At 51.1% G+C, this 25651-nt stretch overlaps 2 protein-coding genes, 1 long non-coding RNA gene and 1 pseudogene across 13 annotated transcripts; 2 read left to right on the top strand and 2 right to left on the bottom strand.

Annotated features, from left to right (window-relative positions):
• Nucleotides 1-3: 3 nt before the first annotated feature.
• On the top strand, nucleotides 4-18487 carry BEST1 (bestrophin 1). 11 transcript variants are annotated; one of them, XM_054524241.1, is made up of 12 exons: nucleotides 4-171; nucleotides 363-415; nucleotides 5405-5592; nucleotides 8741-8835; nucleotides 9324-9557; nucleotides 10447-10601; nucleotides 10990-11067; nucleotides 11746-11898; nucleotides 13527-13607; nucleotides 13921-14072; nucleotides 16274-16909; nucleotides 18124-18487. In XM_054524241.1, exons 3-12 carry the CDS (start codon nucleotides 5441-5443, stop codon nucleotides 18140-18142), a joined length of 1755 nt encoding a protein of 584 aa, XP_054380216.1. In that variant the 5' UTR covers nucleotides 4-171; nucleotides 363-415; nucleotides 5405-5440; the 3' UTR covers nucleotides 18143-18487. The 11 variants fall into 11 exon arrangements, with proteins under 11 accessions (XP_054380216.1, XP_054380212.1, XP_054380215.1 ...); XM_054524237.1 differs by having other exon boundaries at nucleotides 10390-10601; nucleotides 16274-18487; XM_054524240.1 differs by having other exon boundaries at nucleotides 4-415; nucleotides 10390-10601.
• Nucleotides 10486-13956, bottom strand: LOC134762093 (uncharacterized). The gene is made up of 2 exons (XR_010141716.1): nucleotides 13761-13956; nucleotides 10486-11962 (listed from the first exon to the last, which is right to left on the bottom strand). It is a non-coding gene; the product is annotated as an uncharacterized LOC134762093 (long non-coding RNA).
• A 96-nt stretch (nucleotides 18488-18583) lies between the features above and the next one.
• FTH1 (ferritin heavy chain 1) lies at nucleotides 18584-21613 on the bottom strand. The gene is given in 4 exon segments (NM_001132636.1): nucleotides 18584-18910; nucleotides 19006-19131; nucleotides 19391-19537; nucleotides 21325-21613. Coding segments are annotated over 4 exon segments (552 nt in total). The 5' UTR covers nucleotides 21439-21613; the 3' UTR covers nucleotides 18584-18745.
• Nucleotides 21437-23910, top strand: LOC129048850 (uncharacterized; annotated as a pseudogene).
• The last annotated feature ends 1741 nt before the right edge of the window (nucleotides 23911-25651 follow it).

Genomic DNA, 25651 nt, shown 5'->3' with positions numbered 1-25651 from the left:
CCCCGCCCATCTCCCCAGCTCTGCTCTGCTGCCCCAAGAGATGGCTCTCTGCTGGGGAGCTAGAGAGCTTGGAATCTGTTGCAGTCAAAGTCTCTTCCATGTGGCCAGGCACAGTGGCTCATGCCTGCAATCCTAGCACTTTGGGAGGCTGAGGCGGGTGGATCACTTGAGGTCAGGAGTTCAAGACCAACCTGGCCAACATGGTGAAACCCCGTCTCTACTAAAAATACAAAACTTAGCCGGAAATCACTTGAACCCAGGAGGCAGATGTTGCAGTGAGCCGAGATCGTGCCACTGCACTCCAGCCTGGGTAACAGAGCGAGACTCCGTCTCAAAAAAAAAAACAAGTATCTTTCATGCAGGCCCCATCCTTTGGACCTCCCTTCAACCCCAAGAGAGACCACTACCCTAGCAGGTAAGACTCTACCTCTCAGATACTGACCTCTACTGTAGAGCTGATAGTGGGAAAGGGCTCAGGATCCAAAATCAAAAGACCTAGATCCTAGTCTAAAGCCATTTATAGCTGTGTGACCTTGGACAAGGCAGGCCTTGAGCTTCAGTGTCCTCCTTTGTAAAATGTGAATAAACATGCGATACTGAACCATCCTTCAGTAATACCTCTATGACTTTCCGTAGGTTGTTCCCCTGATGTGTAATGCTCTTCCATTCTTCTCAGCTCCATGAACTTCTACTCATGCTTCAAGACCCAACCGAAATGCCCCATTGTCTGTAAAAATTTCCCTGACCTCTGTGCACTTGGCACAGATCTTAGGCCTTGCCATTCTGTGTTAGAGTTATTTAAGTGTTTCCATATTTTTTGACTATGAATACATACAGGCAGGAATCAGATTAGGCTCAGTTCTGGAAGGAGAAATGGTTTGGCGAGTATTTTCTTTGCGGAACGGAAAGCAGAAGAGGGCGACCTTGACTGGGTTGGGTGCAATCTCTGCAGGGGTCAATCCTGGGACTCTTGTTCCAGGCACGGCTTGGGTCAATCAGCACTCATGACTTTGCTGTGTGCCTGAGCCGTGCCTGGCTAACTGGGGACATTTTCATAGCTGAGACCCAGTAGGAGAGGCCATGACTTGTGCCAGGGTGTGCCTGTCTCAGCTCTGGGGCAGGGCCAGGAGCAGCTGCTCATGAGATGTCTCTGGGGACATGCTGGAGCCTCTGGGAGGGGAAGGGAGACTGGGCATGCACTGTGGATGGTCCTGGTGGTACTCCTGGGATATTGCCAAGGAGCCTGCGGTTCAGGGAACAGGGAGGAGGGACTCTAGTGTCTCCAGCTCCCTCTCATGGCTCTATGGCTGCTGGTCGGGGTCGGGGAGATGAAGGAGTGCCAGCTCCGTGGTCTACACTGATCCCGACCAGTGAACCAGGCTTCCCCAGCCAGAGGCAGCTAGTCAAGCACGCTCTCTAGTGGCCACCAAAGGGAAGGCAAGAACTTGTCTCCACAAAGGCAGGATTTTCATTTATTCCTTCAGAGAGTACAGAATGAGCATCAATGTTCCAGGCATGGTGCCAGGCATGTGTGTTAACTTTAGTTAAAACATACTTATTGGCCAAGTGTGGCGGCTCACTCCTGTAATCTCACCACTTTGGGAGGCCTAGGTGGGAGGACTGCTTGAACCTAGAGCTCGAGACCAGCCTTGGTAATGTAGTGAGACCTTATCTCTATAAAAAAAAATTAGCTGGGTGTGGTGGCGTGTGCCTGTAGTCCCAGTGACTTGGGAGGCTGAGATGGGAGGATTGCTTGAGCCTGGGAAGTGGAGTTTGCAATGAGCCAAAATCACACCCATTGCACTCCAGCCTGGGTGACCTTGTCTCAAAAATATACTTATATATTTACTTATATATTTATATGTATAAATATATGTATACATATAAATAAATATATTTGTAATATTATAGACATATTAATACTTATTTACATATGTTAACATAGAAATATATATAATATATATTTATTTATCATCTTCTAAATGGAAAACTCTCTCTTGAGTTTCAGGATGTGTTGGTGGGGAAGGGAATACAGGATAGGGAAATAATCCCTTAAGCAGTGACTCAGCACAGGCCATAAAATCAGAATCACCTGGAGAACTTGAACAATCCCAACACCTGGGGTCCATCCAGACCAATCAAATCAGAATTCGTAGGGGTCAGGCACAGGCACCAGTGGTTTGGAGAGTTGACAGCCACATATCCCATCCATCATTCTCACTCAGCTGCCAAGGTAGGCATCGTTGTCCCATTTTGCATATGAGGAGACTGAGGCTGAAGTGAACCTGCTTCTTTCCCCATATCAGTTGAGGACAGCAATGGGGCAGCAGGGAGGCAGCAAATACTCCTACAAGGCTGCCTCTAAAGAGATTCTTATAATAACAACAGCTTTATTGTTTGCCATGATTAGAAAAATATTCAAGGTCATTGTGAAATAGTGTTTTTTTTTCTAGGCAGATAATTATATAAAGGCAAAAATGGTGTGCGGGAGTAGGGGACAAAGGGAGGGAGAGCATTAGGACAAATACCTAATGCATGCGGGGCTTAAAACCTAGATGAGGGGTTGATGGGTGCAGCAAACCACCATGGCACATGTATACCTACGTAACAAACCTGCACATCTTGTATACCTGTGGAACAAACCTGTACATTCTGCACACATATCCCAGAACTTAAAGTGAAAATAAAAAGTGGTGTGTAGAAAAATCACCTGCAATCTCCGCATAGTTAATGCTTAGTACATTTCAGAGAGAGGGTGACAGGAAAGGGAGGATGAGAGTGGGTTTATTTTAAGGCACGAGGTCATAGTATAAAATCAGGGCTTCTGGAAGTTTAGTCCCAAAACCACACACTTCATAATCCCCGGCAGTGCTTGATTAAAATGCAACATCCCTAAGGCCACAGACTCAGACTCTGGAGAAAGATCCAGAAAACTGCACGTTTAATAAACATTTGGGCTATTCTTATGGCCTCTAAAGACCAAGAACCACTGCTGCCTAGAGCTCTGCTCTCTTCATTGAACAATACAAGAGGAGTGTGTAGGTAGACACCCATCACTTCCAACAGCTTAGGAGAGCCCTTGAGTATGGACTGATGTATTAAAATTTATTGAATCACATGCTGAGATTTTCACCAGCTGCCCGTGGGGATCTGGGCATTTATTCCCATATTGCACTGGCTGGCTGGAAGCCAGCAGCATAAACTCCAGGGCTGTTCTGTCAACCCCCACCAGACTCACCCCACTCCACCAGACTCACCCCCCTCCACCAGCCCTGGCAGGCTTCTCCTTCCATCTCTCTGAAGCAACCTACTGATGGGCCCTGCCAGCCAATCACAGCCAGAATAACATATGATGTCACCAGCAGCCAATCAGAGCTCCTCATCAGTATATGCAGAATTCTGTCATTTTACTAGGGTGATGAAATTCCCAAGCAACACCATCCTTTTCAGATAAGGGCACTGAGGCTGAGAGAGGAGCTGAAACCCACCCGGGGTCACCACACACAGGTGGCAAGGCTGGGACCAGAAACCAGGACTGGTGACTGCAGCCTGGTATTCATTCTCTCCACAACCCACAGGGCTGTCAAAGTCCCCAGGGCCTAGTCAGAGGCCCCTCCTTCCTGGAGAGTTCCTGGCACAGGAGTTGAGGCTCAGCACAGCCCCCTAACCCCCAACTCTCTCTGCAAGGCCTCAGGGGTCAGAACACTGGTGGAGCAGATCCTTCAGCCTCTGGATTTTAGGGCCATGGTAGAGGAGGTGTTGCCCTAAATTCCAGCCCTGGTCTCAGCCCAACGCCCTCCAAGAAGAAATTAGAGGGGCCACGGCCAGGCTGTGCTGGCTGTTGCTTCTGAGCAGATTACAAGGAGGAACCAAGACAAGGACTCCTTTGTGGAGGTCTTGGCTTAGGGAGTCAAGTGACGGCTCAGCACTCACATGGGCAGTGCCAGCCTCTAAGAGTAGGCAAGGGCACTGGCCACAGAGTCCCAGGGAGTCCCACCAGCCTAGTGGCCAGACCTTCTGTGGGATCACCGGACCCACCTGGAACCCCACTTGTGAGTACAAGGTGCCCCAGGTGGACTGGGCTGGGGCTTTGAGGCCTTCAGGGTTGGATGGCCGTCTTGCATATGTGTGTGGGATGTGCACACACAGGCAGCACTTGTGCAGGTGTGTGGGCACCTGTGTGTCTGTGCAAAGGCCCTGAGGTGGGAATGAGCTTGGTGTGCATCAGGCACAGCCAGCCACTGTGGCTGCAGCAAAACACATAGGGAAAGAATGGAGGTGGCATCAATCACTGCTTCGGTAAATTTTTATTGAGCGCCTTCTATGAGAACAAAAGAGGAGCTTCCATTCTGAGGAGGAAACAGGCAGTAAACAGGCAGATATCCTGTATAATTTCAAGTAGTGATAAGTGCTCTCTAGAAATATCAAGCAAGGTGAGGAGACACAGAGCACCGGTGGCAGTGGGGCTCTGTTTCCAGGTAGGATGGCTGGGAACATCCTTTCTAAAGGGAACCTGGAGTGGGAAGGAACCGTGCAGGTATCTCAGGAAGAGCTTCCTCCAGGCAGGAAGATCAGCAGGTGGAAAGGCCCTGGAGCCACCATTCAGTAAACATCGTCTGAGCATCTCTACCAGCTAGGTTCCGTTATGGGAATAGGAATATGATGGTGGACAGGGCTGCCTGGTCCCTTCCATACTTCTCACACTAGGGTGGTTGAGAGAGCTTGGGAGCTAATGAACAAGATGGGCTGAGAACACTGCCTAGCCCAGAGGACCTGAGCTTAGTGTGTAGACATTGCTGCTGTTACTGCCTTTGTCACTGTACAAATTATTTATTTATTTATTTATTTATTTATTTTTAGACAGAGTTTTGCTCTTGTTGCCCAGGCTGGAGTGCAATGGCGTGATCTCAGCTCACTGCAACCTCCACCTCCTGGGTTCAAGCGATTCTCCTGCCTCAGCCTCCTGCGTAGCCGGGATTACAGGCACCTGCACCACGCCTGGATAGTTTTTTTGTATTTGTAGTAGAGACAGGGTTTCATCATGTTGGCCAGGCTGGTCTCGAACTCCTGACCTCAGGTGATCCATCTGCCTCAGCTTCCCAAAGTGCTGGGATTATAGGCATGAGCCACCGCGCCCAGTGATTATAGAAAGTTAAAGGCACATGGCAATGCACACGCCTATCTACGTTTTCCCCTGCCAAAGCAATGGGCAGCCTCTGGGCTCACTTTCTTGGGTTTCTACTTCCAGCAGGCAGTCAGAGCTGGCAGGGCCTTGGAGACCACTTCATCCACCTCCCAGGGTCCCTATGGGAGAGTTGAGGCCCAGAGCAGGGAAGGGTCCTGACAGGCTCTGACCAGGGCTTATGATCCCTACAAACCCCCAATCAGTGTCCCTCTCTACCAGGACCCAAGCCCACCTGCTGCAGCCCACTGCCTGGCCATGACCATCACCTACACAAGCCAAGTGGCTAATGCCCGCTTAGGCTCCTTCTCCCGCCTGCTGCTGTGCTGGCGGGGCAGCATCTACAAGCTGCTATATGGCGAGTTCTTCATCTTCCTGCTCTGCTACTACATCATCCGCTTTATTTACAGGTAAAGCTGGCAGGGCTGGGGCGGGGAGCCTGGGAGGGATGTGGCTGGGGCTGGGAGCTCCTGGGGGCCTCCCAGCCAGCTCAGGGGCCAGTGTACCAGTTCACTACAAGACTAAGCTGAGCTCCTGACCAGGTCCTGGGCACTGGAGCTGAGGCTGGGGCTGGGGGCTGGGGGCTGGGGAGAGAAAAGAAGTCAGACTGAGAGGCTGCTCAACCCAGGCCAGCAGGGTTTTAGCCACCCTTCCTCCAACCCCAGGAGGAGCCCTGGAGCCCAGGCTTTGTCTGGCCCCACTCAACGCGCCTGTTTTATTGAATCCCACACAGACTCATAGGCCCACATGGTACATTAAAAAAGAGAGAGAGAGAGAGAGAGATGGAGTCTCACTGTGTTGTCCAGGCTGGTCTTGAATTCCTAGGCTCAAGCAATCCCCCTGCCTTAGCCTCCCAAGGTGCTGAGATTACAGGTGTGAGCTACTGCGCCTGGCCAATCACATGGTATACTTTTTTTTTTTTTTTTTGAGACAGAGTTTCACTCCATCACCCAGGCTGGAGGGCAGTGGGGGCAATCTTAGCTCACTGCAACCTCTGCCTCCCAGGTGCAAGCGATTCTCCTGCCTTAGCCTCCTGAGTAGCTGAAATTATAGGCACACACCACCATGCCTGGCTAATTTTTTTTTTCTGTATTTTTAGTAGAGACAGGGCTTTGTCATGTTGGCCAGGCTGGTCTTGAACCCCTGACCTCAAGTGATCCACCCACCTCAGACTCCCAAAGTGCTGGGATTACAGGTGTCAGCCACCATGCACAGCCCACATGGTACATTTTTTAAAATTATTTTTTAATTGAAATGTTTATCTAAGGCCAGTAGCAGTGACTCACATCTGTAATCCTAGCACTTTGAGGGGCCAAGGTGCGGGGATCACTTGAGCCTGGGAGTTCAGCGTGGGCAACATAGTGAGACCCCGTCTCTACCAAAAATTTAAAAAATTAGCTGGGAGTGATGGCATTTGCCTGTGGGCCTAGCTACTTGGGAGGCTGAGGTGTGGGGATGGCTGAAGCCTGTGAGGTCGAGGCTGCAGTGAGCTATGATCGCACCATTGCACTTCAGCCTGAGTCACAGGCTGTCTCAAAAGCAAACAAAATAATGTTTATCTAAACAATAAATATAATCACAGAATATATGATAGCATTTTAAATTGAAAAAGCATTAATGATTACATGGATTGTAAAATATCAAATACATAAAATTCTTGTGTTCCTAATAATGCTAGCAACAAAGCACATTTGATTTTTACTAGGGCACCAAGGTACTTAAAAAAAAAGTTAGGGCCAGCCACAGTGGCTCACACCTATAATCCCAGCACTTTGGGAGGCCAAGGCAGGAGGATCACTTGAGCCCAGGAGTTTAGGACCTGAGCAACATAGGGAGATCCTGTCTCTATTAAAAAAAAAAAAAAAAAAATTGGCTGGGCGCATTGGCTCATGCCTGTAATCCCAGCACTTTGGGAGGCCGAGGCGGGTGGATCATGAGGTCAGGAGTTCAAGACCAGCCTGGCCAACATAGTGAACCCCGTCTCTATTAAAAATACAAAAATTAGCCGAGTGTAGTGGCAGGCGCCTGTAGTCCCAGCTACTCGGGAGGATGAGGCAGGAGAATTGCTTGAGCCCGGGAGACAGAGGTTGCAGTGAGCTGAGACCATGCCATTGCACTCCAGCCTAGGTGACAGAGTGAGACTCCGTCTAAAAAAAAAAAAAAAAAAAAAAAAATCGAAAAATGATCTGGGCATGGTGGCTTATGCCTGTAGTCCCACCCAGCTCCTCAGGAGGCTGAAGCAGGAGGCTTGCTTGAGCCCAGGAGGTTGAGGCTGCAGTGAGTCATGATTGTGCCACTGCCCTTGAGCCTGGGTAACAGAGCAAGATCCTATCTCAAAACAAACAAACAAACAAACAAAAACCAATAAACCAAAAACATTTATCTAAACAATAAAATAAAGGACAGATATAATCACCGAATATATGATAGCATTTTAAACTGAAAAAGCACTAATGACTACAATGGATTATAAAACATCAAATACATAAAATTCTTGAGTTCCTCCTAATACCAAAAACAAAGCACATTGGTCTTTGGTTTTTACTTGGGCACCAATGTATGCTGAAAAAAAGTCAGACTTCATTTTTTAGAGCAGTTTTAGGTTCACAGCAAAACTGAGGAGAAGGTAGAGTTCTCATGTGTCTCTTTGCTCCTCCCCCTGCCCCCAGCCTCCCCACTATCAACACCCCCACACTACAGTGGTAGATTTATTACAATCCCTGAACCCACAGTGACACATCACTATCACCCAAAGTTCATAGCGTACAGCAGGGTTCACTCTTGGGCTGTACATTCCATGGATTTGGGTAAATGTGTAATGATGTCTCCACCATCGCAGCATCAGGCAGAGTAGTTTCACTGCTCTAACAAAATCCTCTGTCTGCCTATTCACCCCTCTCGTTAAAGCCAAACACTCTTTGTTTTGTTTTTTTCTTCTTTTTAGAGACAGGGTCTTGCTCTGTCACCCAGGCTGAAGTGCAGTGGCAATCACAGCCCATTGCAGCCTCCAACTCCTGGGCTGAAGTGATCCTCCTACCTCAGCCTCCAGTGGCTACGACTGCAGGCATATGGCAACCGTACCCAGCTAATTTTTTGTAGAGATGGGGTCTTGCTATGTTTCCCAGGCTGGTCTTGAACTCCTGGTCCTGCCTTAGCCTCCCAGAGCTCTGGGATTACAGGCGTGAACCACCGAGCCCATCCCAAACACTCTGTTTCGACCTGCTTTTAAACAACTGACCCTTGGCTGCTTTCAAAGGATCAGGGTGTCTGAAGCTGGCCTCTGCAGCAGGACCTTCCTTCCTACACATCTCCCAGTGGCCAGTGTGATGATTCTCCCCACAAGAAACCACTGGAGGGGGCCTCCTCTTGTCTGGGTTTGGGGCTGCACAAGGAGCATCATGGACCTGGCTCAAGCCTCAGGAGGGGCCCTGGGCTGGGGAAAATGTGGGACAGCATCGAGGCAGTCCCACTCCTACCCAGGGCCGGGCTAGACCTGGGGACAGTCTCAGCCATCTCCTCGCCGCGTCCACACATGTCCACCCCCACCCCCACCCCCAGGCTGGCCCTCACGGAAGAGCAACAGCTGATGTTTGAGAAACTGACTCTGTATTGCGACAGCTACATCCAGCTCATCCCCATTTCCTTCGTGCTGGGTGAGTTCCCCCTTCCGGCTGTTCCGGGGGAGGATCACGAGGAGCTGCGGCAAGGGGCTGGGGTGGCGGGCGGGGGAAAGCCAGCGGCAGGTCGGCGCATCTCTGTAGTTCAGGGAAAGGTGCGGACTGCAGCCAGAGAAACTGAAGTTAGACGTTAGCTAAGACGTCCTGCCGTTAGCAATGAAAACCCCATTTTCTGAGGGAAGCGCTGACATCATGGTCCCTGGAGCCTCTGCACGGGAGGGGAGAGGGTCTGGCGGATTTCTGGGACCAGCATGGGGACCCCCGGGTGACAGACCCCTTGGGGCTCTCGCGCCTCCATGCGAGGCTCTGCCTGCCTCCCGCTCCCGAGCGCCTTCCAGGAGGGTTGGGGGCTAGGCCTGCTCGCAGCAGAAAGCTGGAGGAGCCGAGGCATCGCCGGGCGCTGGACCCTGGGCTCTGGCCGCAGCCTGGCCCCTCGCCCCTCGCCCCCCGCCCCTCCTGCCCAGGCTTCTACGTGACGCTGGTTGTGACCCGCTGGTGGAACCAGTACGAGAACCTGCCGTGGCCCGACCGCCTCATGAGCCTGGTGTCGGGCTTCGTCGAAGGCAAGGACGAGCAAGGCCGGCTGCTGCGGCGCACGCTTATCCGCTATGCCAACCTGGGCAACGTGCTCATTCTGCGCAGCGTCAGCACCGCCGTCTACAAGCGCTTCCCCAGCGCCCAGCACCTGGTGCAAGCAGGTGGGCGGATCGGGAGCAACCGGGAGGCACCGGGCAGAGCCAGGGGCCGAGATGGGCGCGGCAGGAATGGAAGATGGGTGGAGCCAAAGTCCCCCGGACTCAGGGGATTGGGTGGAGCCAGGAGTGGGGTGTGGTCAAGATTTGGGGGTCCAATTGGGCGGGACAGAGTCGGGTGTCTGAAGGTGGGGCGAGGCCAGGAGCCCACCCTCCGAGAGTAGGAGTCTGAGGTAGGGCTAAGGACCCTTGAGGGATAATGGAAAGAAGGGTGACGGCTTGGGAACTGGTGAGGTACTAGGGTCTACTTCCCTCTGCCCTTGCCCCTCTTGATCTCCGGTTTCCACTCTGGAGGTATGGGACATTGGTCTCTGACACCCCCTCAGCCTGGCCTGACCTGGTGCTGGTTAATAAGACAGACCCAGGCTAGGCGTGGTGGCTCTTGCCTGTAATCCCAGCGCTTTAGGAGGCAAAGGTGGGAAGATCGCTTGAGCCCAGCTGTTTGAGACGCCCCTGAGCAACATAGCGAGACCCCTATCTCTACAAAAACATTAAAAATTAGCAGGGCATGGTGGCGTGTGCCTGTAGTCTGAGGCTGAGTATCGGGAGGCTGAGGCAGGAGGATCACTTGAGCCCAGCAGTTCCAGGCTGCAGTGCGCTAGGATCGCACCGCTGCACTCCAACCTTGGTGACAAAGCCAGATCCTGTCTCTGGAAATAAATAAATACCCTGCCCACATGCTCAGCCCACAATAGCACATAGTAGGTGCTCAGAAATTTTGTTGTTGTTGAAAGAAAGAGGATGGCAAAGGAGTGCTGAGGTTCCTATAGGTCAGCAGATGCTGGCCATCCCTTCTGCAGGTTCTCCCACCCACCGCCTTCACTCCACTCTGCAGGCTTTATGACTCCAGCAGAACACAAGCAGTTGGAGAAACTGAGCTTACCACACAACATGTTCTGGGTGCCCTGGGTGTGGTTTGCCAACCTGTCGATGAAGGCGTGGCTTGGAGGTCGAATCCGGGACCCTATCCTGCTCCAGAGCCTGCTGAACGTGAGCCCACTGTGCAGACAGGGCTGCCGCAGAGTGGGAAGGGTTGTGGTCCACAGGAAACAAGGTTTCCTACAAACAGAAGCCTCGAGCCCCTGAGGGTCTTCCGAGAGCCTGAGGTGGGGTTGCAGAATCTTTTCCAACAGCAATCCACAGCCCGAGGTGGTCCCTCCTAACATGCCCCTCCCTCCTCTCCGAGTCTGTGAGGTCCTGGTTCCTTTTTGATAGATGAGGAAGCTGAGACACAAAGAGGTTTAGTGAGCTGCCCAAGACCACACAGCCAGGGATGGACCATGGGTACCAGGCCCTGGTACCTGGAGAAGAGGTGGGGGCGAGCCCAGGGTGGGGGCAGGTGGTGTTCAGAACCCCATCCCTCTCTGCTGCCCCCCAGGAGATGAACACCTTGCGTACTCAGTGTGGACACCTGTATGCCTACGACTGGATTAGTATCCCACTGGTGTATACACAGGTGAGGACTAGGCTGGTGAGGCTGCCCTTTTGGGAAACTGAGGCTAGAAGGACCAAGGAAGCAGCTGGGGTGGGAAGGGCTCACCTAGAGGCTAAGTGGCTCCCCTGGGAGTTGGGTCCACACTTTGAAGTTGGGTCTGGACTTTGAAGTGCCAAGTTCTAAGAGTCCAGGCTCCTGCCTGGCCCAGTCCAGTAGAGGCAACGTGATTATCCCTATATTAAAGAGAGGTTGGCTGGGTGCAGTGGCTCACGCCTGTAATCCCAGCACTTCGGGAAGCTGAGGCAGGTGGATCACCTGAGGTCAGGAGTTCAAGACCAGCCTGGCCAACATGGTGAAACCCCATCTCTACTGAAAATACAAAATTAGCTGGGCATGGTGGTGCATGCCTGTAATCCCAGCTACTTGGGAGGCTGAGGCAGGAGAATCGCTTGAACCCGGGAGGCAGAGGTTGCAGTGAGCTGAGATCGCGCCACTGTACTTCATCCTGGGCAACAGAGCAAGACTCTGTCTCAAACAAACAAACAAAAAAAGGGGTTAACAGAGACCCTAAGTCACATGAGTGTGTAAGTCAGAACAAGGCCTTGGTCTCTTGTCTCGGACTCCCAGCCCCGGGAGCATCCTGATTTCAGGGTTCCCACCTAGCCCTTTGCTACCACACCCTCCTCTTCCTCCTCCCAGGTGGTGACTGTGGCGGTGTACAGCTTCTTCCTGACTTGTCTAGTTGGGCGGCAGTTTCTGAACCCGGCCAAGGCCTACCCAGGCCATGAGCTGGACCTCGTTGTGCCCGTCTTCACGTTCCTGCAGTTCTTCTTCTACGTTGGCTGGCTGAAGGTGAGCCTCTCCAGGGCCCCGCTGGGCTGGAGGCATGGCCAGAGGGGTCATGGCCAGCAGCTGCCTGAGATGAGGATGCAGTGTCAGGAAAGGAAAGTCTCATGGGTAGAAAGTAGCCAGCAGGGCCCCAACCACAGCCCTGTCTGGTCTGCACTTTCCCATGTTGTTATATATGAGGAAACTGAGACTCCAGTGGGGACTTCTTGAGGCCTGGGTCTGCTTCCAAGGCTGCACCCAAGGCCTGGACTTAGCAGCCTGAGGGACAGGGAGAGCTCAGTCAGTCTAACCATTTGCTGCTCCCTCAAGAGAATATTCTTCAAACGTTTGTCTGGAGACTAGGGGAATTCATGGAATAAGAGTGGCAGTGGCAGGCCCTGCTGGTGAGGCCACGTCTCATCTCTGCTTAAAACAAAGCCCTGAGGCTGGGTGTCGTGGCTCACACCTGTAATCCCAACACGTTGGGAGGCCGAGGCGGGTGGATCACCCGAGGTCAGGAGTTCGAGACCAGCCTGACCAACATGGTGAAACCCCGTCTCTACTAAAAATACAAAAATTAGCCAGGCGTGGTGGTGCACGCCTGTAATCCCAGCTACTCAGGAGGCTGAGGCAGGAGAATCACTTGAACCCAGGAGGCAGAGAGGTTGTGGTGAGTTGAGATTGTGCCACTGCACTCCAGCCAGGGCAAAAGAATGAAACTCTGTCTCAAAAACAACAACAACAACAACAAAACAAAGCCCTAAGGTTCACTAGCCCCCGCCTTTTAGAAGGCAGATTGGCACCACCTCTCCTTATTCAAGATGCCTCTTGGGCTGTCTTGTTCCTCACCTCAAGTGGCTTGTCCAGGTATTCCCTCCCACCACAGCCAGTACTCCGAACAGGTGTTCTGAATCACATAGTTTTCTCTCCACCTCTTTATCTTTCCTTCCTTCTGTTGCCCACCCGCTCTCTCTCCCTTCCTACCCTCCTTTATTTTTTGGTAGTGGGTGTAAATCTCTGTCTCTGCCCTTCCTGTCGCTGTGACACACACACACACAGACACACACACACACACACGTGCATTCCTATTCCTCTAAATTCCCCCTGCCCCGCAGTTATCTTTGGTTTCTACAGATCAAAACAAATCACACTTTTGTGCTTGAAATTCTCCAGGGTGCCCCAGTGGCCTGCAAGATGTCCCCTGGACCCCTAAGGCAGAGGCGTGTCACCTCTTCGGGGCTTTGTTAGGGCATTTTAGAGATTGCTGTCCAGGAATCTGCCCACCTAGACCGACCTTTAGTTCAGCCCAGCTTCAGTATATATCTCTGTTGCATGAATGAATAAAATTATGCAACTCCAGGTAAGATACATGAGGTGAGATAAAGACGGTGACTCAGCTGAGTGATACACTCAGGGACAGCTGTTGGTGTTCAGGGAAGGACTGGCTCAGAAGAGTTAGAGGGGCTGTGTCCAGAAGTGTGTGGGTGCCCACAAGTGTGGGGGGCTGGAGCCCTAAACTCTGCCTTTGAAGACAGTGGTCAGGCAGGAAGGGTGTCATGGGGTGTGGAAATGGCAGCAGCTGAGGTTTAAAGGGGGAGGCTGGCTTTGAGGAGTTCTGCCTGAGGGTTTACAGAGCCTCGCCTGTCCCCAAGGTGGCAGAGCAGCTCATCAACCCCTTTGGAGAGGATGATGATGATTTTGAGACCAACTGGATCGTCGACAGGAATTTGCAGGTACGGGGAGAGGGAGACAGACCATACCATGGACCTTCCCCAAAGTGGACCCAAAGAGTGGACCCCACTGTTCTGTAGGGAGGCCTCACAGTGAATGATCACCCCCTCCCCTCCTCCCTCCTGCAGCCAGTCATTCACTCACAGGATTCTCACCTCAATCTTTGAGGCTGCAGGCAGGCACCCATCTCCCCATTTCACAGGCAGGGAAACTGAGGTCCAGAGAGAGGGAGAGATTCCTCCAAGTCATCAGGCACATACAAGGTCCTGCCTGGGATGAACTTTCTGTGGGACTTCTTCTGTCCCTGGTGACCAGGTGTCCCTGTTGGCTGTGGATGAGATGCACCAGGACCTGCCTCGGATGGAGCCGGACATGTACTGGAATGAGCCCGAGCCACAGCCCCCCTACACAGCTGCTTCCGCCCAGTTCCGTCGAGCCTCCTTTATGGGCTCCACCTTCAACATCAGGTGTGGCCAGTGCCAGGGGGCTGGGTGGGAAGCCCCTCCTAGTGCAGGGGTCTGCCTAGGAACTTAGAATAGCACTAGTTAACACATACAGGGTGCCTCAGTAAGTGTCAGGCACTGTACTATGCTCTTTATAAATATTAACTATTTTTTCCTTCCAATAATTCTGGTTTGTTATCCCAAGTTTTCAGACAATTAAAGTACAGGTTCAGAGAGAGTAAGTTGTCCAAGGCCACATAGCTACCAAATGGTGCATTTGCTACTCGAAGGACAGCCTGTGATCAGTGATGCAGTGGAACATTAGGACCTGGCTCCTGTCATCCAGAACTATGTTTTCTTTTCTTTTTCAGACAGAGTCTTGCTCTGTCGCCCAGGTTGGAGCGCAGTGGCGTGATCTTGGCTCACTGCAACCTCCGCCTCCTGGGTTCAAGTGCTTCAGCCTCCCCAGTAGCTGGAATTACAGGTGCCCACAACCACAACTGGCTAATTTTTGTACTTTTAGTAGAGATGAGGTTTCACCATGTTGGCCAGGCTGGTCTCGAACTCCTGACCAGTAATCTGCCTGCTTTGGCCTCCCAAAGTGCTGGAATTATATGTGTCAAAACTATGTTTTCTGATAAGCTACAGTGCTTGGATGGGAAGTGGAAGTGGGGTTCCCTGGGATGGGGGAGGGGCAGCAAATGTCCCAGCAGGCAGCCAGGCCATCACAGATACCTCCTGAATTGACTTTGTCCTACCGAGTAAAGGGTTCAGGTCACCCACAGCAGCCAGACTTATCCCTATATGGTCCCACTTCCCTGATTCCATCTGAATCCCTCTTGAGCTGCAGTGGGCTGAAGGGCTATCCCAGCTGGTCCTTTCTCCCCACGATAACAGAGTTGAAAGTGCCTTGGAGAGTGACATTTCAGGGTTCATACTCAAGGGTTTCTTCCACGGTATCCAGTGTTGTTCTCGCTTGTTCTTTTCTCTTTTTTTTTTTTAAACGGAGTTTCGCTCTTGTTGCCCAGGCTGGAGTGCAGTGGCACAATCTCAGCTCACTGCAACCTCTTCCTCCCAGATTCAAGCAATTCTCCTGCCTCAGCCTCCTGAGTAGCTGGGATTATAGGTGCCAGCTACCAAGCCCGGCTAATTTTTGTATTTTTAGTAGAGACAGTTTCACCATGTTGGCCAGGCTGGTCTCGAACTCCTGACCTCAGGTGATCCACCCTCCTCAGCCTCCCCAAGTGCTGGGATTATAGGTGTGACCCACTGTGCCTGGCTGCTGCTTCTTTTAAGAACCAAATATCCTACTAGACTGCAATCGAGTTTAACTAGAGTCTATAGATAGTGTGAGGAAGGGTTGGGAAGGTGATCAAATGAAGGCTGGAGGCTTGCTTAGGTCAGAAACATTTCTGGAGGATGACTTTGCGCCCTACATGGTCTGTACCCCAGCAGCTGAAGGTTGTTGGGGCGGGGGGGGGGGAAGGCTGAAAACAGAACGATAAAGCATAGACCTCATCTCCAAGGAATGTGCAATTTACGGAGGGAGCTCAAACCCAAGCCTCAAACTCTGGATACAAGGTACAAAGTACTGGATGTCCAGGAAAGGGACAGAACATAGAACACAGTCATCTTTGTCTGCCTGGGAGGCGGCTTCCAGCTGGGTCTGGAGCTGGACCGTGGAACATGGGAAGAATCTGAACTTGGGCAAGGGCAGGCCATACTCTGTGGTAGATAAGCTTTCCCTTGCAGGGTAAAGGTCTTGGGCTCCCGGGATGCCTGTTGCTAGGAAGCCAAATTTCTCTTTGTGGATGTCACTCCCAGTTGGAACCACAAATCCCTGGCATTGCCCAGAGTCACTCATGGGCCTCATCTGAACCACTCATGCCAGGGCACCAGTGTTTCTGACTGCCTGGAGTGAGGGGTTTTACAGGGGAAGTGAATGATGAGGAGGCCTTTACACGCCAGGCAGGGTGGTTGGGGGGGTTGGATGTTAACTCTGGTCAAGAGGGAATCAACAAACAGTGAGGTGAGCTGGGCCTGGAGGGATCACCAGGAGGTACAGGACGGATCAGGAGAGAGGTGAGAGCTGGGGCATGGTGAGGAAGATGGTGTGGCCTTGGCTTGGGCCAGCCGAGAGAGAGGAGCGGGGGTAAGGGAGAAGTAAGGCCAGGTGTCGGTCCTTTGTCCACTGGCTCAGCCCTGCATCTCCTGCTTCTTTCCAGCCTGAACAAAGAGGAGATGGAGTTCCAGCCCAATCAGGAGGATGACGAGGACGCTCATGCTGGCATCATTGGCCGCTTCCTAGGGCTGCAGTCCCATGATCACCATCCTCCCAGGGCAAACTCAAGGACCAAACTACTGTGGCCCAAGAGGGAATCCCTTCTCCACGAGGGCCTGCCCAAAAACCACAAGGCAGCCAAACAGAACGTTAGGGGCCAGGAAGACAAGGCCTGGAAGCTTAAGGCTGTGGACGCCTTCAAGTCTGCCCCACTGTATCAGAGGCCAGGCTACTACAGTGCCCCACAGACGCCCCTCAGCCCCACTCCCATGTTCTTCCCCCTAGAACCATCAGCGCCGTCAAAGCTTCACAGTGTCACAGGCATAGACACCAAAGACAAAAGCTTAAAGACTGTGAGTTCTGGGGCCAAGAAAAGTTTTGAATTGCTCTCAGAGAGTGATGGGGCCTTGATGGAGCACCCAGAAGTATCTCAAGTGAGGAGGAAAACCGTGGAGTTTAACCTGACGGATATGCCAGAGATCCCTGAAAATCACCTCAAAGAACCTTTGGAACAATCACCAACCAACATACACACTACACTCAAAGATCACATGGATCCTTATTGGGCCTTGGAAAACAGGTCTGTCCTCCACCCGAACCAGGGGCACTGCATTGCCCTGTGCCCCACCCCAGCTTCCGTTGCTCTGAGCCTACCCTTCCTCCACAATTTCCTAGGGTTCCATCACTGCCAGAGCACACTGGACCTATGCCCAGCACTGGCTTGGGGTATATACTTGGCCACCTTCACAGGGATCCTAGGGAAGTGTTCGGGACCTTTTCTCACTTCACCCTGGTATCACCAGGAAGATTGCTTGGGACCAGGTGAAGGAAGATGAGGTTGTGCTGACCAGAATGCTGCTGCAGAACTGCCCCAGGGCTGACAGGCCAGGCTTAGCTGAGCAGATATCACTGGCCCCAACTTACTTTGAGCAAGGGTGGCTGACCCAAAACCACGGGGTGGCAGTCAGCTGGATGACAGATGAACACTTCCCCTGTAACTATTTAGGGTAGTACCCAAGCACTACAGGAAAAGGTGGCAGGAACTGCCTCACTCCTAGGAACTGGTAGATGGTGACGTTGAGGGTATCCAGGGCCCTTAGGTCACTTTCTCACTGCCTGGGGACCTCACCAAAATACTTCTTGCTTCCTTGGGGTCAGCCCAAAGCTGTCACAAAATCAGATGTGTCCCTTTATTCCAGATTTCCTGGGCACTTTCACCCAATTAGAAACACCCCACTTCAACCCCAATCACGTGGGAGGAAGTATAACTTCCCTTTTCTGGATTCTCAAGCAGTTACTTTCACGGTCAGAACACCCAGCTATTATGATTGAAAACTTAAAAGGGCAACAATTTCGGTCTTGCTTCTAGGGCTAGACAGGAACTTGGCAAACATCTGTGGCTTGTTTAGCAAAGGATGTTAATATTTAAGAATCTTGTCTTGGGCTGGGTGTGGAGGCAAGTGGATCACAGGAGGTCAGGAGTTTGAGACCAACCTGGCCAACATGATGAAACCCCATCTCTACCAAAAAAAATACAAAAATCAGCTGGGCATCGTGGTGTGCCTGTAGTCCCAGCACAGGAGGTTGAGGGGAGAATTGCTTGAACCCAGGAGGTGGTGGTTGCAGTGAGATTGAGCCGCTGCAATCCAGCTTGGGCAACGGAGTGAGACCGTCTCAAAAAAAAAAAAAAAAAAAAAGGATCGTCTCAACCTTTGCCCTCCTACTGCAACATTTTAGTATTTGAAATGAAGGTACCTTCCATACTTATGCTGTTAATTCTCTCATTCTCACTAGGGATGAAGCACATTCCTAACCTGCTTCCTAACAGGGATGCTTCGCCAGACAGGTCCTCACCTGTGTACACCAGCAGGACACTGATCCAGTCACAGCCATACAGCTGTCCACACTGAAGAACATGTCCTACAACAGTCTGAATCAAATGGTTAGCTTAATAGATAAAAATCCCAGGACTACTTCAGCCTTTAATGCCTTTTATTCATAAAAGCTGTGAAAGCTAGACTGAACCATCGGAAACATTTAACTCAGACACTGGATTCAAAGTCAGGAACCCTTAGTCCTGTCTGAATCCAAGACAGCCACACCTTAGTATACTGCCCAAACTAATGAGTTTAATAAATACAAATACTCGTTTCTTTTCGATTAGCGTGATGAGAACTGAACAACGGCACTTAAGGAATCTGGAAGATAGCCTGGATAGATTTCTGATTCATCCCAAGACCTCAAAGACAACACCTGGGTACCAAATTTCTTTATTTGAAGGAATGGTACAAATCAAAGAACTTAAGTGGATGTTTTGGTACAACTTATAGAAAAGGTAAAGGAAACCCCAACATGCATGCACTGCCTTGGTGACCAGGGAAGTCACCCCACGGCTATGGGGAAATTAGCCTGAGGCTTAGCTTTCATTATCACTGTCTCCCAGGGTGTGCTTGTCAAAGAGATATTCTGCCAAGCCAGATTCGGGCGCTCCCATCTTGCGCAAGTTGGTCACGTGGTCACCCAATTCTTTGATGGCTTTCACCTGCTCGTTCAGGTAATGTGTCTCAAGGAAGTCACACAACTACAAAACAATGGGGAATACAGTTAGTGGGCAGCTTTCCCAATCCCTAAGGCAAATGATTTCCTCCATTTATTTCCTGGGGTTCCAATACTCACATGGGGGTCATTTTTGTCAGTGGCCAGTTTGTGCAGTTCCAGTAGTGACTGATTCACATTTTTTTCCAAATGTAATGCACACTCCATCGCATTCAGCCCGCTCTCCCAGTCATCACAGTCTGGTTTCTGAATGAGGAGAATAGGTTAACGCATCTCTACCAACTAACCTAGAAGTCAGCAAGCCCATCATCTCTAACCACCACGTTTTGGCAAAAGGGACATTACTATTTGCCTAATTTAGTTTAGATGGTAAGCCTAAAAAAGCACAAAAGGCAAAAGCCCAATGTATCATCACTTTATAAGGGCAATTGCTAGTTTAAGTGATTTCTGATACCCGAACACTGCTAGATGATGAAGTATGACACCCCTGGGATCTTTTGTTCACCTTGATATCCTGAAGGAAGATTCGGCCACCTCGTTGGTTCTGCAGCTTCATCAGTTTCTCAGCATGTTCCCTCTCCTCATGAGATTGGTGAAGAAAGTATTTGGCAAAGTTCTTCAAAGCCACATCATCGCGGTCAAAGTAGTAAGACTGAAAGGGGAACACTGAATGTGTTATACTGGGGATCCCCAGAGACAGGTAGCTGTGACGGTCTACAGGGGGGCAAGATGGTCTCGTCAGCCTAGGCTTCCTTTCTCAAAGCACAGCATGAAGGAGTCAGTGCCTAAGGAGACTGGGGGCAGATGAGCTACTGGATCGAACCCAAGAGTAATGTTTCTATTCTAAAATAGAAAACTGAAACTTGATCCTTGAAAGTTAACTTCAAGGAACCTTTAGGATATTATGGGCATTGCCTGGGCCAATGTCTTAAGGATCTGTATTAGTGCACAGAAAACTTACAGCCAGTGTCAAAATTCATTGTCTGATGAGAGGGAGCTGGAGTACTGACCCTGCACTTAGTCCTTTTCTCCTCCCTACTCCTGTATTAACCATGTTAAAGCATGGTTAAAACTGAGCTCAGGAGCCTGCCAGCTGTACCGCAGATTTATTTATAAAATTAAAAACCCCTGCTGGGTGCGGTGGCTGTAATCCCAGCACTCTGGGAGGCCAAGGCAGGCGGATCACGAGGTCAGGAGATCGAGACCATCCTGGTCAACATGGTGAAACCCCGTCTCTACTAAAAATAAAAAAAATTAGCTGGCGTGGTGGCATGCGCCTGTAACTCCAGCTACTCAGGAGCCTGAGGTAAGAGAATCACTTGAACCCAGGAGGCGGAGGCTGCAGTGAGCCGAGATCGCGCCACTGCACTCCAGCCTGGGCGACAGAGCGAGACTCTGTCTCTCACACACACACACAAATTAAAAACCCCCATGCAAGGTGGCAAATGTGGACAGTATGTTGATGTAAATATACTTTTATAATAATTATATCACAAAAATTTGATTTTCAGTTTTAGACATCTGATGTAGTCAAGTGTTTGTGAAAGGCAGTGACAGTCACAGAAATACAGGCCTGTTTTCAAATCCATTTGGAACACATTTATTCTTGGGATAGTTTGGACAATCACAAGGCAATTCTAAGGAAGACTCCCACGACACTGCCTAAGACCAAGATTTGGGAAAACTGATTCCACTGATCACTGAAAAATTTCTTGCCCAGTAACTGTCGGTGGACTTTATCCAAGAACTGGGGATTCAATTAGTAGGCCAAACTCCACACCTCTTACGGTAAGATACATAAAAGATAAATTAAGTTCCCTAGGCGCAAGGTCAGGTGACACTTCGGTGACTGCAGAAGGGGCGATTTCTAGAGATATGCTTCAAAGCAAGTGGGACTTAGAGATAAGCAGAGCCGAAAGGTGGATACGGCTGCTCGAGGGATCTGCCCGCAAGATAAGCCACCTCCCGCCAGCCCCCAAGGTTTGCTATTCGACACCGTTACCCAGCAGCTCCGCCACACCTAGGCGGACGGGAGCTGGATACCTAAGCAAAAAACGCTGGGCTTTAGGGCCAAATGCCGGAGGCAGAGGAAAAGATGGGAAAGCAAAACTCCACCTTCCTAACTGCAGGATTGATCACACAGGCTGGCAGTCTTGCAACCCCAGGATTTCAGGACACCAAGCTCTCCTTAAAAAAAGCAAGGTGTGCAGAGGCGGCCCTGGCCTAGGAGGGAGCATTCTCAGGGCACAGCCGAGAAGAACCAGCTGCCCCGACTTTCTGCGCCAGAGAAGTCCTCGGAAACCTCGAGCAGCCTCCATTTTCCAGAAGGACGCAGGGAGGCGGGGGAGCCCGCGGGTGGCCACACCCCCGGCCCGCCCCAGTGCGCGCCCCGGGAACCGCGCCCGGCCCCCGCCACCGCTCCGGCCCTCCCGCGCTCACCATGGACAGGTAAACGTAGGAGGCGTAGAGCTCCAGGTTGATCTGGCGGTTGATGGCGGCCTCTGAGTCCTGGTGGTAGTTCTGGCGCACCTGCGAGGTGGACGCGGTCGTCATGGCGGCGACTAAGGAGAGGCGGCGGCGGCGGGAGCCTTGGGGCAGTCCGAAGGCGCGGTGAAGAGGTGACGGAGGGCTGGCTATGGGCGGCCGGCCGGGGTGGGGGACGAGCGCCGGGTTCCGTCCAAGCACTGTTGAAGCAGGAAACCCCGACGACTCTCGGCGAAGAACGTCTGGCGCTGCGGGTCGCTTGTGGTCTCTTATAGCGGCGCCGGCGTCAGGCCCGCCCCGGCCAATCAGCGCCGCCCGCCCCGCGCCCGCTCCTTCCGGTGGGCGCGGGACCCCGCCCCTGCTTGTGGGGGAGGGGCGGCCGCTGGAGGCCCTCGCGCGGTGTGGAGGAGCTCGGGAGCGGGGACCGGTAGCCGACTGCCTGGGGGACAGCGGTGGCGTCTCTGTGCCCGTTTAGTGGAGTTGGAGGGAAGCTGCGAGGAGGCGCGGGAAGTCCACCTCAGAGCCCCCTCCGTTCTAGGGGCGCCCGGGCCTTGGAACCGGCGGGGGCAGGGTGCGGGGGCGCATGGGGTGATCCTGATTCGGCTCCCATTTTCCCGAACGGGCACCCTGAGGCTCCTGGCCCGGGGCATGGTGTTAAAAATCATAGCTGCGGAGAAGCCCTTGTGACACCTTGCTGCAGACTGGGAAGCTGCAGTTTGGGAAGGTGGGAGGTGGAGACGGGGTCCTTAGGTGGTCGAGCGCACTTTCTCTTCCTCAGAGTCCAGGAAGGAGCGCGATGGAGAAGTGGGGCGCACGGCGGGTTTCGGGTCCGCCCCTGCCCTTCCGACTCCTCCGACCACGTCTGCCTTTGGCTGAAAGCAAATATGGCTCCGTGTGCAGTTTCTGCAACAAAGGGTGGGCGGGCCGGTTTCCCTAGGGATGGGGACCGCCTCCCCCGGGAGTCGTGGGGGTGAGCCACCGGGGCCTCCGAGAGAATCGCTGGTGTCGCTTCGCACCCAAGGGAGACATCTCGGGTTAGAAAGGAGAATCGACGTGGATCTAAAGGCGAAGCCCATGCTGAGGCCTTTTCAAAATGGCCTCTTATCGGCCCCACTCACAGGAGCTTCAGGCTTCGGTGGCCCTGTAGGACAACTCTGGGGTGTCATTGGAGAGAAGCTGACGGGGTTAATGGCGGGTGACAGGTGAAAGAGACCCCCGGAGGGGCGGGGCCAGTGTGTGTGGCTTGCAGCTGAGTCCCAGGCACAGGGTGGATGTGAATTTATGGGTGGCAGAGCTAGAGCTAGGCCCTGCCCTTACCTAGGTCCTGGCTTCGAGGTCCACTGTTCTGTCGCGTCTTTTGACGCATCGGTGGAAGAACTATCAATTTCAGGATGCTCACAAACTTGCAGCTAGAAGCTAGACTTCCAAACCTTACTTTAAAAAAGCAACTGTACTGAAATACGAAAACAAATTGCCGACGGAATTAGGGTGACTTCTTTTTCACGGTTTCATTTAAAAATGCACCTATGTTACTTACAGGAAAAACGTTTTAGTGGTGCTAGAGCTACAAGAATAAGGTAAACAGAAGGGTGCTGCTAGACCAGGAGTACCTTACCCAGTCTGGGTTAGGAGGAGGTCGGGGAAGCCCTCCCTAAGCAAGACACGTGAGCTAAGTTTGAAGAAAAGGTTAAAAGGAAGGTGAAGTGCGGGAGATAAACAGGGAAGGGAATTTGGAGCAGGGTGAGCAGCAATGCAAAGGTGTGGCAATGTGGAAACGCATGGCCTGTTCAAGCTGCCTTAAGAAAATACGTTGCCTGGGGCTGGGCGCGGTGGCTCACGCCTGTAATCCCAGCATTTTGGGAGGCCAAGGCGGGCAGATCACTTGAGGTCGGAGTTGGAGATCAGCCTGGCTAACTAACATGGCTAAACCCTTCTCTACTGAAAATACAAAAATTAGCCGGGCGTGGTGGCATGCGCCTGTAATCCTAGCTACTCTGGAGGCTGAGGCAGGAGAATCGCTTGAACCTGGGAGGCGGAGGTTGCAGTGAGCCGAGATCGCGCCTTTGCACTCCAGCCTGGAAGACAAAACAAAGCTCCGTCTCAAAAAAAAAAAAAAAAAAAAAAGAAAGAAGGAAAGAATGTTGGCCTGGAAAGTACAGTTTATGTTGGGGGACGCTGGTTAGGGTGGAGAATAGGGGCAAGATCGGGCAGGGTTGTGTTCCATAAAAAGAGGTTAAACTTGATCCTAGAGACAACATAGAGACACCACATTAGCTTTGTTTTTAGAAACCTTACACTGGGAATCTCTTAGGATAAGAGTATAGCGAAGTCACCATATATAGGATCCAAAGCTTTCCTTTATAACAGTAACCGCCAGTTAGAAAATAGGGGGAAAAAAGAATGGAAAAAAAACAATGTTTTTCACTTACATTGACAACACAAGCTTAAAGTACCTTGGAATAAAGTTAACAAGAAATATATAGAAAAAACTATAAATGCTTACTGCTGGACAAAAAAAAAAAAAAAAAAAAAATCCAAAAAGCCTAGCATAAATGAAGAGGTACCATATTCCCAAATGGTCAGTCAATCTTCATTCTGTAAAGATGTCAGTTTCTCCAAATAAGCATAAATTCACTGCAATTTCCATAAGAGGCAGTTTTTTGTTTTTGTTTTTCCTCAGCCATTACTGTCTCTAGGACAGTATTTTTTTTTTTTTTTTGAAACTTCACAAAATGATTCTAAAGTTCATTTGGAGGAGTCAGTGTGTTGATAGATTTGCATTTGGTGCTATAATAAAGGTACAGTAAAGTGCTATAAGCAGTATGGTACTGGCACAGGAAGAGATGACTAGATTAATGCAACAAAATAGTCCTGCCCCCCTATTATGAGAACTTGGGATATGCTAAACTGTTGTGTCAAATTAGGGAAGAAAGAATGGGTTTAACAAATTATGTTGAAACAATTGACAGTCATATGGAGAAAAATGACTCACTCAGTATTTAAAAATACATTCCAGATAGATTAAAAATCCAAGCCTTAAAAAAAGTATAAAGTTTTGAGAAGAATATACAGAAGATTATTTTTATAATTTTGGGGTAGGGAATGTTCTTCTGAGGCTGTCAGAAGCCGTAAAAGTACAGTTGGCAGGTTTGCCTGCTTAAAAATGAAAAGCTGTAAGACAAAAGATGTTGTAAACAAGGTTAAAACAGAGATGACAAATTGGGTTGATATTTGTAGCTCATATAAGTGATGAAGATTAGGAACTATAATATATATTTATATGTTTAATGAAATACTATATATGTGTCACACCTTTTTTTGAGATGGAGTTTTGCTCTTGTTGCTCAGGCTGGAGTGCAGTGGCTTGATCTCGGCTCACTGCAACCTCCACCTCCCGGGTTCAAGAGATCCTCCTGCCACAGCCTCCCAAGTAGCTGGGACTACAGGTGCCTACCACCAAGCCTGGCTGATTTTTGTGTTTTTAATAGAGATGAGGTTTCACCATGTTGGCCAGGCTGGTCTCGAACTCCTGACCTCAAGTGATCCACCTGCCTTGGCCTCCCAAAGTGCTGGGATTACAGGCATGACCCACCGCACCTGGCCTTATGAGACCCTTTTGATTGCCTGCACTGGTGCTGTAGATGGTAAGCTCCTGGAAGGCAGACATTGTTTCTGTCTTGTCTCTGCACTCCCAGCTTTTTGCAAGGTGCTTGTTACTTGGTGCCCAGTATCTGTTGCATGAACAGATGGATTCATGTTTGAATGTGGAGGATGGATGAGAGTGAGGCTAGAGAGCTGGGCACCAGTCAGGAGGCAGCAGCCTTAGTTATTAGTGAGCAGAGAAGATAGAACACAGATTTGACAGATCTGGAGAAGATCAAATGAACAGACTGATTGGTGAAAGTCGGGGGCCAGGGGTGGGCAGTGTGTAAGAGATCTCCCAGCTTTCTGATTTGGTAGGCCTGGCTGCTGCTGCCATTCCCTGAGCCAAGGAGCACAGGAGGAAATGAAGGTTTCGGGGAAAGCCCTTGGGGAAGGCCTGCTTGGTTTTGGACTAGATGTGCTGAGTTTCCAGGCTTCCGGGATGTCCAGGGGGACAAAGCCAGCATGAAGCTGTTGGACCCACCGGAGGGAAGTCGGTCTGCTGCAGGGAGTAGGTTTCCTGAATCAGTGTTGGCTCCATGCTTGGCTAAACATGCACGTAGCTGCAGTGAACATCGCAGCAAGACTGAGGGACAGCTTGTGCTGTGGAAGGTCACTGGGAGGAGGCTGGCTGGGAACA

This window comes from Pongo abelii, chromosome 9, assembly GCF_028885655.2.
Source record: "Pongo abelii isolate AG06213 chromosome 9, NHGRI_mPonAbe1-v2.0_pri, whole genome shotgun sequence".
NCBI lineage: Eukaryota > Metazoa > Chordata > Mammalia > Primates > Hominidae > Pongo > Pongo abelii.
The sequence above is the reverse complement of the archived record's forward strand: the minus strand, read 5'-3'. Positions and strand labels throughout refer to the sequence as shown.